At 42.0% G+C, this 12,500-nt stretch overlaps 3 protein-coding genes across 4 annotated transcripts in view; all 3 read left to right on the top strand.

Moving 5' to 3' along the window:
• The window catches only part of hnrnpk (heterogeneous nuclear ribonucleoprotein K), a 12,467-nt gene extending 10,645 nt beyond the window's left edge, over positions 1–1,822 (top strand). The window contains exons 15-17 of one of the 2 annotated variants that reach the window (XM_030773641.1): positions 132–199; positions 397–566; positions 1,602–1,822. In XM_030773641.1, coding sequence (XP_030629501.1) covers positions 132–199; positions 397–566; positions 1,602–1,632 — 269 coding nt within the window. In that variant the 3' untranslated portion in view covers positions 1,633–1,822. Of the gene's footprint in view, positions 1–131; positions 200–396; positions 567–1,391; positions 1,469–1,601 lie in introns of those variants that run through there. The other variant, XM_030773632.1, reaches the window with a different exon arrangement.
• A 1,735-nt stretch (positions 1,823–3,557) lies between these two features.
• qng1 (Q-nucleotide N-glycosylase 1) lies at positions 3,558–6,542 on the top strand. The gene is made up of 5 exons (XM_030780145.1): positions 3,558–3,618; positions 4,141–4,485; positions 5,021–5,277; positions 5,812–6,007; positions 6,179–6,542. The coding sequence occupies exons 2-5, from the start codon at positions 4,149–4,151 to the stop codon at positions 6,406–6,408; spliced, it is 1,020 nt and encodes a 339-aa protein (XP_030636005.1). The 5' UTR covers positions 3,558–3,618; positions 4,141–4,148; the 3' UTR covers positions 6,409–6,542.
• A 1,221-nt stretch (positions 6,543–7,763) lies between these two features.
• gkap1 (G kinase anchoring protein 1) overlaps positions 7,764–12,500 on the top strand; it is a 7,489-nt gene continuing 2,752 nt past the window's right edge. The window contains exons 1-7 of the mRNA XM_030782056.1: positions 7,764–7,825; positions 9,011–9,245; positions 9,856–10,014; positions 10,642–10,716; positions 11,321–11,441; positions 11,564–11,592; positions 12,367–12,500. The exon at positions 12,367–12,500 is cut by the window's right edge and continues 16 nt beyond it. Coding sequence (XP_030637916.1) covers positions 9,018–9,245; positions 9,856–10,014; positions 10,642–10,716; positions 11,321–11,441; positions 11,564–11,592; positions 12,367–12,500 — 746 coding nt within the window. The 5' untranslated portion in view covers positions 7,764–7,825; positions 9,011–9,017. The remainder of the gene's footprint in view (positions 7,826–9,010; positions 9,246–9,855; positions 10,015–10,641; positions 10,717–11,320; positions 11,442–11,563; positions 11,593–12,366) is intronic.

Below are 12,500 nucleotides of genomic sequence, written 5' to 3'. Positions count from 1 at the left end.
TCTCTCTCGCCCCGTCTCTCTCTCCATCTCGCTCTGGCTCCCTCTCCTTCTCTCTTTCGCTCTCTCTGTCTGTCTCTGTCTCTTTCACTCTCACTCATCCTCTCCCTCTCTCTCTTTCTCTCTTTCATTAGGTGGAAGAGGTAACTATGGCGACATGGGCGGTCCAGTCATCACCACACAAGTGACAATTCCCAAAGACGTGAGTATTCATCCGTCTCTCCTCATAGACTATAAACCCAAACACACACACACACACACACACAAACACATGCATGCACACGCACGCATACGGTCATGCATGTTCTATTCACGTAATTACACACAGACACACGCGCACGCACGCACACGCTCACTCACGCATGGCAACGTAGCATAACAACGCTGTTGTCTCCCCAGCTCGCCGGATCGATCATCGGAAAAGGAGGACAGAGGATCAAACAGATCCGACATGAGTCCGGCGCGTCCATCAAGATCGACGAGCCGCTGCAGGGATCGGAGGACAGGATCATCACCATCACTGGAACTCAAGACCAGATCCAAAACGCACAGTACCTATTGCAGAATAGGCAAGTCCTGGATGCTCTGTGTGAATGAGTGAATGGGCAGTTAGTTAGACCCCAACCATCTTCACTTTGTTTCTAGAGCTTCTCACCTCTCTCTCTCTCTCTCTCTCTCTCTCTCTCTCTCTCTCCCTCTTCATGGTTGCATGCTTGCTCCTCTTTAATTTGGTTTGGTATATTGGTGCTTTTTCAAAAACATTTTAGGTGCTTTTTTGAAAAACATTTTAGCTACTTTTTTTTAATGTTTGCTAACCTCAATGACATTGATTGCAGTGTTTAGTTGTTTTTTTTTTTTTTAATGCACTTTTTTATATATTATCAGTGGACTGTTTTAGAAGGAAAATAACGCATGTGTTGTTCTGTCAAAACAAGGAGAGGGGAAAGAAACACTTGCAGCAGTATAGCGTTACTAAAGCGCTTTGAAAACAGGAAGTGGAGAGCTCTGTGCCTGTTGCTGTGTGGAAGACTAGTGATTTTGTTGTTTTTAGTTAGATGAAGCGACAACAAATCGCGGTCTGCCACATGGCGCAGGCTCCTCCTCTTCTGTCTCTTTGGCTTATGGGCAGCGCGTGCGCGTTCAGTTAGCGGCTACGTAGGCTAAAGCTAACGCCAACGCTAATTCCTATGCCAATGCTAACTCTACAGCTAATTTTAGTGCCAATCTTAATACTGAACAATTGTTTTTATAAAAATAATTATTATTGTCGTTATTGTTATTATTGTTGTTGTTATTATTATTATTATTATTATTACTATTATTATTGTTGTTGTTATTCTTATTATTATTTATCCTGGTGACTAACCCCTGGCTTCCATCCCTCCTTCCTGTAGTGCACTGCACCTCCTTGGCCACCAGGACTAACCTCTCTCAGGGATACATCTGCCGCATGAGCTCCCTCCCCCTCTCCTCCTCCTCCACCTCCACCTCACACAGCTGTGTTTTTTTTTTCTAGTAAAAAGCAAAACAAAAAACAAACAAACAAACAAAAAATCTGTGAATTCTCCTCCATTATTATTTTATTGTCATTGTTTATATTGCAGTGTGAAGCAGTACTCTGGTCGGTTCTTCTAAACCAGGAAAGATAAATTCAAGTAAGCCCACCCCCCCTTTACCCTGCCACCCCTCCCCACCCCCCCATACTGTTCCCACTCCCCTTTTGTTGCTTGTTGTCAATGTTCTGTGGGTTTATTTTGAATATATTTTTTAAAAAAATATATATATATTGTTACAAGGGCCGTCTGTTGGCATATTCACAGTAACACACACACACACAATTCATTGGGTATCTCCTGTCTCTTGTTTTGTATTTTTTAAGTTGGATATATCTTTTTTTTATGTTTTATAAGGTGTGTGTGTGTGTGTGGTTTTGTTTTTCTTGTTTTTGGATGGTTTGGTAGAGCAAAGTTAATTTGTGCTTATGATAATTACTTCCTTCCTCTTCCATGCCCCCCTTCACCACCCCTGCTGTCACATGAGTTATCGTGGAATGTATACATGTTCCGTGAGGAAAATGTTATCTTTTTTTTTTTTTTTTTTTTTGAAATATCTGTTTATTCTTTTTCAGTTGATTAAGGAATTGGGGTTGTATGAGGAATGCTCTGTAAATATCCAGTGATATTTTTATTTGTTGTTAGGGGTTTAAAAAAGAAAAAAAAAGAGGAAGAAGAGAAAAAAAACAAAACAAAACCCTGAATGTTCATTAGATTACCCGTTCCTCCTGTACTTCTTTGTTGGTGTCTCCTTCTGATGATGTGTCCAGGCTTTGGGACAGTCCTTCAACTGCACTCGGCTGAAGCCTGCAGAGATAACTTAATGCTTTGGATCTGTATCTTCCTGTCCAACCAGGTTTGTTTTAAACCTGGAATCCATTTAATCAGCTCTACCTCCAGGGATTTGTAGGTTTGCCACTTTCAAAATGAGCCTGAATTCTCATGTCCTGTGATATGCATAGTTTCCATTTCTTTTCTGTCTTTTTTTTTGTTTTGTTTTTGTGTGTGTGTGTGTTTTTTTTTTCCCTAAAGAAGCAAAAATTGCCTGGATTCGGGTAGTACTGTGGACTGTGTTATGACATAGAGCAGTACAGTATTGTGAGATCTCTCTTTTCATCCATGTCTGTTTATTTTGTTTTTATGATTATTATTTTTTTTTTTACTTTTAATTGTCTCTGAAGGTCTCTGTCTGAATACATTTGTAGAATTTGCCATTTGTCTGAACAATAAAGGCAATGCCACTTTTTATCAATTACGTCTCAGCCGAAAAAAAACCCCAACATTTTTGCATGCTGCACTGTTCCACTGTAGATGTAATCTGCCCACATGAACGTTATTTCGCCTCTGCGAAAATGACATTGGTTTGACTCTCAGATGCGAAAGGAGGAGAGGTTGAACTACACGCAGGAGTCTTAAGATTCTCTCTTTAATTATTCAAGTTTTTGCCCAGTAGTTGTAATGTTGTAGGTGCCCATAATTTACCAAAATACCTATGTATGGTTATATTAATTTGTAGCCAGCCGGGGACAACCGTGTTAAATGGGGCAAAGAACTTGGGATCAAGAGATCCTGCCAATATGTGAGACTCTCAGTCGTGCGTTCTCCCTATAGAAGTGTTTTCGAAAACAAAGAACTGTGTAAACCGCCTCGTGCAGATATGAAAATGTAAAGAAAATGTAAAATTACGGGGAGATCTAGTAGAAATATCCATTAGACTTACGTTCAGGTATTTTACCCAAATTTGTCTTGATCAGTAAAGAAATCACATTCCGATGCCGTCATTACAGCCCAAGAGAATAATTCACTGGATAGACAGACATTACAAACGGAACTTCTGAACACATTCTTATGTTAAGAATTTGCTATCAACATTCATTCATTTCGCATCGTATCTGTTAGTAATTTAATAAGTAGAATTTATGTCTCCGTTACAACCAGCTTACTGCAACATAAAAATTCATCAACACTCCAACACACTGGGTGGCGATGACGAATTTATTTCAACGCGATACAGACGAGATACACCGTTCACTCGATAGTGTTTTGAGCGCTGGAAACTTAAAAAGAGGTAACTACACTGAGTCAACAGGTATATCGGTAAACGTTGTACAAGAGGTATCTGAACTTTTCAGAGTGATATAATTGCGTGTAGGTATGCTGAATATGATTTTATTGCTTTTGCCAGTTACCACGTGAAATATGTACTTTGAACCTACACGACTAGTGTGTGCCATTAAACTTAACCAATAGGGAATGGTTATTGCCACCAAGAAATAAGTTTCACATGTAGGGCTATATACATTTTTTACATTTTCAATAATGTTTTTAACACAAAAGATTTAGTAATCGTCTACACCGTTTGATGTACAAACTAACATGGGATTTTGGCAGTGTGTTTCAAAGTAATATTGTAAGAACCGGGTCCCCAGGACTTCTGAATTTTGCATAATTTTTAATGGATTAATATCTTACCCTAAAAAGCTAAAGATTCAAAGATTGTACATTCGCATACCTGCACACACTAATGGTGTGTGACTCCTGTATTCTCGGTAGCTGGATGCTAAATACGGTTTCTTTTTCATTCTAAAAGTTGTGCCAATGGAGCGGCCGTTGCCCCCTCGAGAATCGGGCCGTTTCGTAGCCGAAAAGAGCAAAGATGTGTTTGTGGACGAGGAGGGCGTTAAAAAGACGGCAGAGATGTTGTACGCGCTGAGGGACAGCGAAGTGTTTCAAACAACAGGGTGGAAAAAAATGAATCCTCTTGCCCCCTCACCAGACACAGACGATGCCATTAACTGGGTCTTCGTGGTAGATACCATGAATTTCTCCTTCTGGCCAGATCAGCCGGACCAGGAATGTGAAGTCAAATGCCGGGGGACCACCTACCGCGGCTATATGGCCTTGTGTGCAGCCATTACTAGGGCCATGGATGAAGGTAAATGCTGTCCCATGTGTAGCAGGGTTTTTTTTTTTTTTTTTTTTTTGGGTGGGTGTGCGGAGTGGGGTGCCTTGTCAGATCTCTGAGGTGGGTTGAAGATTGATTGACATCTTAGAACACAGGGTGTCAAAATCTGGTCTTGGACAGCCAAGGTCCTGCTGTTTCTCTTGTAAACCACAACGTGTGGTCTCCAGGTGAAAATCAGCACATGGTGAGGAGGTCAAAGCAAAAAGCAACTGCACCTTGGCCCTCTGGGACTGGATTTTGGCACCTCAAGGTTTTTTTCTTTTTTTAAATCCAATAATCAACTTGGGTCTTGTCCAAGGCCTGGTATTTGTCACGTCAGTGAGGAGGGGTGAGGGTGGGAAGCAGGGCATTATATCAGCAGATGAAAAAGTAGGAACACACACACACACTTTTTCAGATGATTCATAAAGACCATACCAGTGACAGAAATGTACTCACACTTTTTAGAATTCACTGCTAACACACTCTTGGTGACCTGGAGTGACCCCGTTTCTTTTTGTTATAGGTGTGCCAATCACGGACGGCACGTATTTCTCTCAGATGACTTTGAAGCAGCTGGAGCACGTTTTGCGTTCCGACAGCGCCACGCCCATGCCCATGCTCCGGGAACGCCACGCTGCGCTCACCGAAGCCGGGCATGTCCTCATGCAGCACGGGGGCTCCTTCCGCCAGTTTATGAGCCGCGGAGAAAACGACGCTGAGAAGATGGTCAGTTACATCGTAGAGAACCTGCCCTCGTATCGGGATGAGGCTACATTTGAGGTCAGTTAACCCACTCTCTCAGGCATGTGTAGCAAGTGTTGCAGAGTAAGCATGCTGATCTGGGATCAGTTCCATATAACTGTATGACCATATAATTGGATTCAGCTGAACGATAATATAATAGAAGAGGAAGAAGAAGACTTCTTCTTCTTCATTTAAACAAGCAGAGAGAAATTTGAGGCATTACTGAAGTCAAGAAGCACAGATTGTGTGGGATCAATGTGCAGGGAATGTTGATTTATATGTCACTGTGGGTGGTTTATTGGGGGAAAATTTATTTAGAATCATTAAGAAGATGAGAAAAATAAAGATGAAATACTATATGCAGTGTTGCAATGTATGTGTATTTTATTCGTTAAAATAAATCTTGCTAATCTCGGTTGAAGGATAATCCAATGTAGCATTATTTAATAAATCTGTTTCATTAAAATACGACATTCTCACCACCATCTCTGTCTAATGGCCATTCCTTATTACTACAGTGTAACTCACACTATGTTGTCTCATTGGTGGATGTTGTGCCCGGACACGCAGGGCAGGCGGATAGCCTTTTACAAGAGGGCCCAGATTCTAGTGGCTGATTTTTGGGGGATTATGGAAGCCCGTGGGGAGGCGAACATCCCTAATCTGGACTACCTGACCATGTTTGCGGACTACAGGGTTCCACAGGCCCTCGTTTACCTGGGAGCTCTTCGCTACTCTGACTTGCTCATGGAATCCCTGAAAAACGGTAATTTGGTTGTACCTAAACCATCCCTCAAAGTATTCAGATTTGTTTGTGTCATGTGATGTGTGTGTGATGGTTTGTGTGAAAGAGAGAGAGAGGGGGAGAGAGAGAGAGAGGGAGAGAGAGAGAGAGAAAGAAAGAGAGCTTATTTCTCTTTGTGCGCTGTCTTCTCAGGAGAGTTGCTGAGTTCGGGCGACAGGAGGGAAGTGGAGATTCGTGGGTGCTCGATATGGAGCGTAGAGAGAATTAAGACTCGCCTCTGTGAGCTTATTGAGGAAAGGGACGGCAAGAAATGTCACATCAACTCGGCTCTCATCGACTTCTACCTGTGGCCTTACGCCAAAGAGCATCACAAGGAAATGGCCCATATACCCATACACCATACACGCTGCATCTACTACTGAGAGACCCTCACTCATGCAAACTCTGTAGTGTGAAATTAGGCGAAATTTCTCATGAACATCCCATGGCATACATATATACGTTGTATACATTCCTTTTCAAATACTTGAATAAAACACTTGTTTGTGTTATCTTCTGTTCCACTTCCTGTTTTAGTTTTCAGCCCTTCTCTCATTTGTTTAGAAAACAGTTACTTAATTTGTACCTAATCACTAGTCGACAGCGTTAATTTTAGCTTCCACAAATAGAGACAGTAGTTCCAGACATCAAGGCTATTCTGACAGTGGTTTTACTTTGCACTCTGATACTTACAGGTATGAAAACAGTAAATCTGGAAAAAAATAATTGTACCTAGTCATTATACACACAGTTTTTAGGCTTCATTTACCCATTAGTATTGTATAAGATTTTGCTGAAATAATCTGTTGCTGGTGTTATGGGTGGTGTTATGAAGTCAGGATCTGTGCTGGTTCGTGCCTTTCTCTTTGGCCTGTCATTCTTATCTGGCTTTTTGTTGGGAGATCGGAGGCCTGGGAGTTTCACAGTGGAGCTGTTCTCAGAGCGCCAAGGCCAACGCTACAGGCTGCAGGTGACTCCTAGAGCCTGTTTAACTTTGATATGAAACTACTTCCAACCAAGGCAGAGCTGGGAGCCAGTCTCCATCTGTGTTTCAATGTTTGACAAAGAGTTTATGGCACAGAACATCAAATAAAGTGATCTTTGGATATATGCCTTTTTTATGCTTACATAGACTTCACATACAGAAACTGTAGTTCACCACGTAACAGACTAGTTTAGTCAAGATATTACTTTGTGGTTTTGAACCTCCTTGTTGGGAGTAATATTTGTAAAATTGGTAATATTTATCCCACAATTTAATAAAGAGGCAATATCTGTCACCATAATTTGGATATGTTTTGTAAAACGGGACTTTGAGTTCTTTTCTATGTGTGGAGATTGGTAAACAACTCAGCATATAGACAATCTGTCCTGTCACCGGTGCCTCTCCGTTTCTTCTGTTCCTCCTCGCTGTCAAACCCATTAAAAGACCCGAATGACCAATTTAAGTCTGTACATCGCTGTGTTGACCACATCTCTTAATTTTATTATTTGATGCGTTGTTATGTATATGAGCGCAAGTTTGACTGCGGTCTACGAGTTACATATTATACTGCATATTATACAACTGCTGCCCATGTGTAATAAAAATGAAATACTGATACTGATGCCGAGAGTATTCGCCGCACAACTTTTGCGTGCAGGAGGTCGTTATCACATCATTCGTGGTAAATTTTTGATTCACCCGCCTCTCAAATGTTTTGTCCATCCGGGCCACTGTACTTGTGACAATATTGCTATGAAGAGACATCAGTGGCAACATTGTGGACAACTATCGAAGAGACATTAAAACGGCTAAAAGTATGTTTAATTCTTATTCCTGAATCTTGCCGTTGTCACAGTATGTATTTTGATCTATGAACGTCCGTTAAATTTGCTGCGTGATTTGTTCCGCCTTGCTTTTTACATTCACACGAGCGCTTTTGTGGGGTTTATTATGCAGCAGCAACCGATTAGCTTAAGTGCTAGCTGAGGTTTGCCACCTTAAACGACTTTTAAGCCATTTAAAACTATAAAGTTCTGAGAGCCAAAGGACTTTACAAAGAAGGTGTTGTAGACCAAAACCATATTACACGTTGCTATTTTGGTCACTCGAGGATCCTTTACTGCTGAGTCCAGGCGAGTCGAGAGCTGTTGAAATCCAAAAGTGTCAACTTGGTTAGCTAACTTAATTTATGCCGGGTTGGTTGGCTAGTCTGCTAGCAGTGTTTTTATTAGCAAGACAACTCGAATTAACGGACAGGTAACTGATCAGTTCACAACATCTCTAAACGAGCTTAGCTAATTGTGTTGTGCGATTAAAACCATGTAATCTTGCTAAATATCTCGAACTCTCTCGTGCGAAAAAACCCGACAAATGGTGTTTGGCCAAATGTATGGTATGATAACAAGTTTACAATTGTACTTTTTTTTAATGAAAAGCATGGCTAAGCGTTCTTGACCTGACCCTAAAGCAGGAAACCGATTTACGACTAACGTCACTTTTGGAAATAGAACAGGCCATTTAAAAGGGAGCACACGAAAACAACTGCCAAGGTAACTTACAGGTGACGAATTTGATTGGCCCGAATGCTTTTATAGGGAGGAGACTAGCTAAAGGTCGTAGGTAGGCACATTAAGTTATGCGCAGTAAGATCGATCAGCACCTCTGCAGTGTTGACCTTCTGAAGAACAATAACCCAGTCGCATAGAGAAATAGATCAGTTTGTTCTGGTTGGACTAAAAGTAGTTGATTGAAAACCATCAATAGCTGTCCAGTTGTCCCATTAGGATCACACATGTTTCCCCTCAGATTTCAAATACTTTATTTAATGACCATCTATTTAATGTTCTGTAGTTATCTGTAGATATGAGTTTGTCTATTAGACAGTGTCCGTAAACATATTTGGTAATATTCCCAGTGTATTATAAATCTGTGTGTGTGTGTGTGTGCGTGTGCGCGCATGCGTGTGCATGTGTCTGTGTGTGTGTGTGTGTGTTTTCCAGGTGTGTAATGGCATCAGCGATGATCTCGGTTCCTACCACTGCATCCCGCTTCGCTCTGCTCCAGGTCGACTCGGATTCCGACTCCAACTCCGAGTCCGGGAAGCCAAAGGGCGGTCGCGTGGCAGGAAAGTCGCGCTCGGGAAAGTCGCCCAGCGGAAAGAACAGCCAGAACGCCGATAAGAAGAAGGAGAAGAAGAAAAAAAAGAAAGAACAGCAGCAAAGTGAAGCCAATGAGGTGCACACATTATGGGTTTTTTTTGTTTTGTTTTTTTTTAATATGTCCTTGTGGATCTGCTCTTCTTCTTCTCTGCAGAAATAAGCTGATCTCACAAAGAGAGGGTGGTTTTGCATTACATGGTTTGTGGACCAGTATGGAGTTACAGTAGGAAAATCAATGCTCTAAGCCTTTTCATGGCCCTCTTTATTAGTTTTGGTTAAATTACCTCTGAACATGGTAATTCCTGCTCTTTCACACACACACACACACACACACACACACACACACACACACACACACACCACGGTCCTCTCTGTAGAACTGGCCTTTGCAAACCTGCTTTACCATGAGCCTTAGGGCTGCTTTCCCATTAAGACTATTATTAGACTGCTCCCATTGAGAATCTGAAAACCTACGAGGATCTGCATTCAGAGACTGTAGTTGAATAGTAGCTCAGATAAACTTGGTAAAACGGGCCCATGGTTTGTAAAAACGCTCTGACGAAACTCTTAACCCTTCTTTGTCTAAGCGGTAATCGAAAGTGTAATGGCGCTATGTTTAAATGAGTCCGAGTAGGAATGGAAAACACAAAACGTAACAACAGATTTTCTGTTCTCCTCTCAAACAGCTTCGGAACCTTGCCTTTAAGAAACTCCCCCAGAAGTCCTCGGCCCCGCCCCCTGCTCTGACGCTGCAGGGTTTAGCCAATGACCTGCTTCAGCCTTCGTCTGGAGAGCAGGCTGCTCCGCAGGAGGTCTGGCAGGAGTGGAAACAGAGAGACGAACAGGTGTCCTCATCATAAATCAGAACCAAATCCCAAACCCTAACCTTTTACGCTCATTGATAAGATGTCAGATTATACAGGCCAAGTTTAAGAAAAGGAACCAGTACCTCTGTTAAACAGAGATGAATAAAAATATTTGTGGAGCATTGAATGTACGGTCCAGTCCCTGTCCTCCCCAGTGTTCCCTTTCCTTGTGACCTTCTCTCCTTGGTCGCTAACTTTATTTAACTGCGTAAGAGAAACCATGATAAAATCTCTGTAAAGCTCTGTATTTAAAAAAAAAAATCGCTGTATTTTAAATGATGTCTCTGTGGTATTGCTTCCGCACACCGAGGCCTCTAAGAGTTTTAGTAATTTTAGAGGAAAAAGATACAAAGTGAAGGAGAAAGAGAATTGGAGACAGGAGACAGTCGTTCACATTCTTCAAATACCAATTCAACCCAGATTTGCTGTGTGTCACTACAACCCTCTGCTGAGCTCAAACGGAACATTTTTATTTATCGGGGTTTTTTTTTTAGGTTTGCAAGTTAATGTTAGTAAAAGGGGCTGATGACAGGTGTCTGTGTTACTACTCTGGCTGGTTGTTGGTTTAAGGACCAGTAGTGAATTCTGTCTTCGTTTGTGTTGCAGCTGACGAGTGACTTGTATGAAGCAGACCTGGAGAAAGCCCTAATGCTGAGCAAACTGGAGTTTGAACAGAAACAGGTAGATTACATCCTCTCAGCATCGCCCCCCGGTGGGTAATCAACCTCACTACACACCAAATGACGTTCGTCAGGAATAAGCCTTTACATGCGGGAACTTAATCATTTTGACTCTCATTTATTTTAGTGAATGCTCTTATCCACAGCAGGTTAGAGTTAGTGCTTTTTACGTGAGAAGTCACGACCTTCTAGAGCTCCTTGACGCCGACAGTGAACTGACATGCTTGTGATTTGAACGCAAAACAGTTAAGCTATGACGCGCCGGTTCCCTTAACTCTACGAGCAGCTTTTTTTAGTCCCAGCCGCTGTATCAGTGCTACCCAAACAAACCTCAAAGTTAGCCAACCAAAGGAGTGCCAGCGTGCAGCCTGTAACACCACACATAGACAACAGTAACTAGACAGTGCCACTGTCTGTTATTCTATCACAAATCAGATGTCTTACTTAATCCCGTAAGAAACAAAACAAAACAAAAAAAACCCTTAACAAATATACCTATTCCTACTGTTGTCCCGTCAGATCTCATTCTGAAATCCGTTTGTCCGTTTGCGTTCGATCAGCCGTACCCACAGCCTGTTTTTTTTTTTTTTTTTCTTTCTCCGCAGAGCACAGACAGGACGGAGACGCCTTCTCCAAAATCCCGCGGAGGGAAAAAAGAGAAGAAGAAGGGTCAGCAGGGCAAAGACAAACGCGTGACCGTCTCTCTCAAGGACTTTCAGACCGACGGCAGCATCGGTCAGACCTCGTGGTTTTTCTTTCCTTCTCTGTTTTTCTTTTCTTTTTTACATCTTTTTTTTGTGGTCTCTTGCCTGCTTGAAGCCGTCTCTAACGGAGTATCTCTATTTCAGATCAGCTGAGCAAGAGACCAGAGAAAGAGGTGAGTCAGCACAATTAGCAGAGAGCCAGAAGAAATAGCAAAGGGAGCCGTTTAATGAATGGACACCTGAAGAAAACAGAACGTTTCTGGGGGTTTTCTTTTTTTTTTTTTATTTATTTAAGATATTTTTAAGTGTTCAGGGAAGCACTGTTGCCCTGAAAGATAAAACCGTGTTAGTTCATCTGACCATAATTCTGTTTAATGATTGGAGATAGAAAAAGCCTTTATAATACACCTTAATGGTGCAGAAACTGTTTTAGACTCGCCTGGAGACTGGTGCGTAAACATGACGTAAGAAGGTGAGTTCAGCTACTTTTAGATGATGACTCACGGAACCCCATCTCCTCCTGAAACGATGGTGCTTGATCAGCTAATAATACTCAATAATCAGTCAGAGCCAATCAAAGGCCGTGATTGGGAGGAATCTGATTTACTCACAGGGCTCTGTGTCCCTCATCTCCCTCCTCACTCTCCTCCATAAATCAGAAAAGCCACCGTAAATCATGCCTGTGTGACCCTCACTCTGTCCGCCACCGCTTACTGTCTCTCCTCTCTCTTTCTTTCTCTCTTTCTTTCTTTCTCTCTGACTCTGTCTTTCTTTCTTTCTTTCTTTCTTTCTCTCTGACTCTGTCTTTCTTTCTTTCTCTGTCTCTTTCTTTCTTTCTTTCTTTCTTTCTTTCTTTCTTTCTCTGTCTCTTTCTTTCTTTCTTTCTTTCTTTCTTTCTTTCTGTCTCTGTCCCTTTTTCTTTCTTTTCTCGTGTCCTGTTTCAGGAGCCCAAAGCGGCAGGTCCCGTTGTCCACGACGACAAGTTCTTTGCCAGGCTTGAGGATGACGTGAGCAGAACGGTTCAGCGTGATAAACGGAGAGAACAGTACATTAACAGCCACGGCCTGGAGGTCAACACTTC

The sequence above is a fragment of the Chanos chanos genome, chromosome 1 (assembly GCF_902362185.1).
Source record: "Chanos chanos chromosome 1, fChaCha1.1, whole genome shotgun sequence".
NCBI classification, from domain to species: domain Eukaryota; kingdom Metazoa; phylum Chordata; class Actinopteri; order Gonorynchiformes; family Chanidae; genus Chanos; species Chanos chanos.
This window is presented reverse-complemented; position numbering and strand designations above follow the sequence as displayed.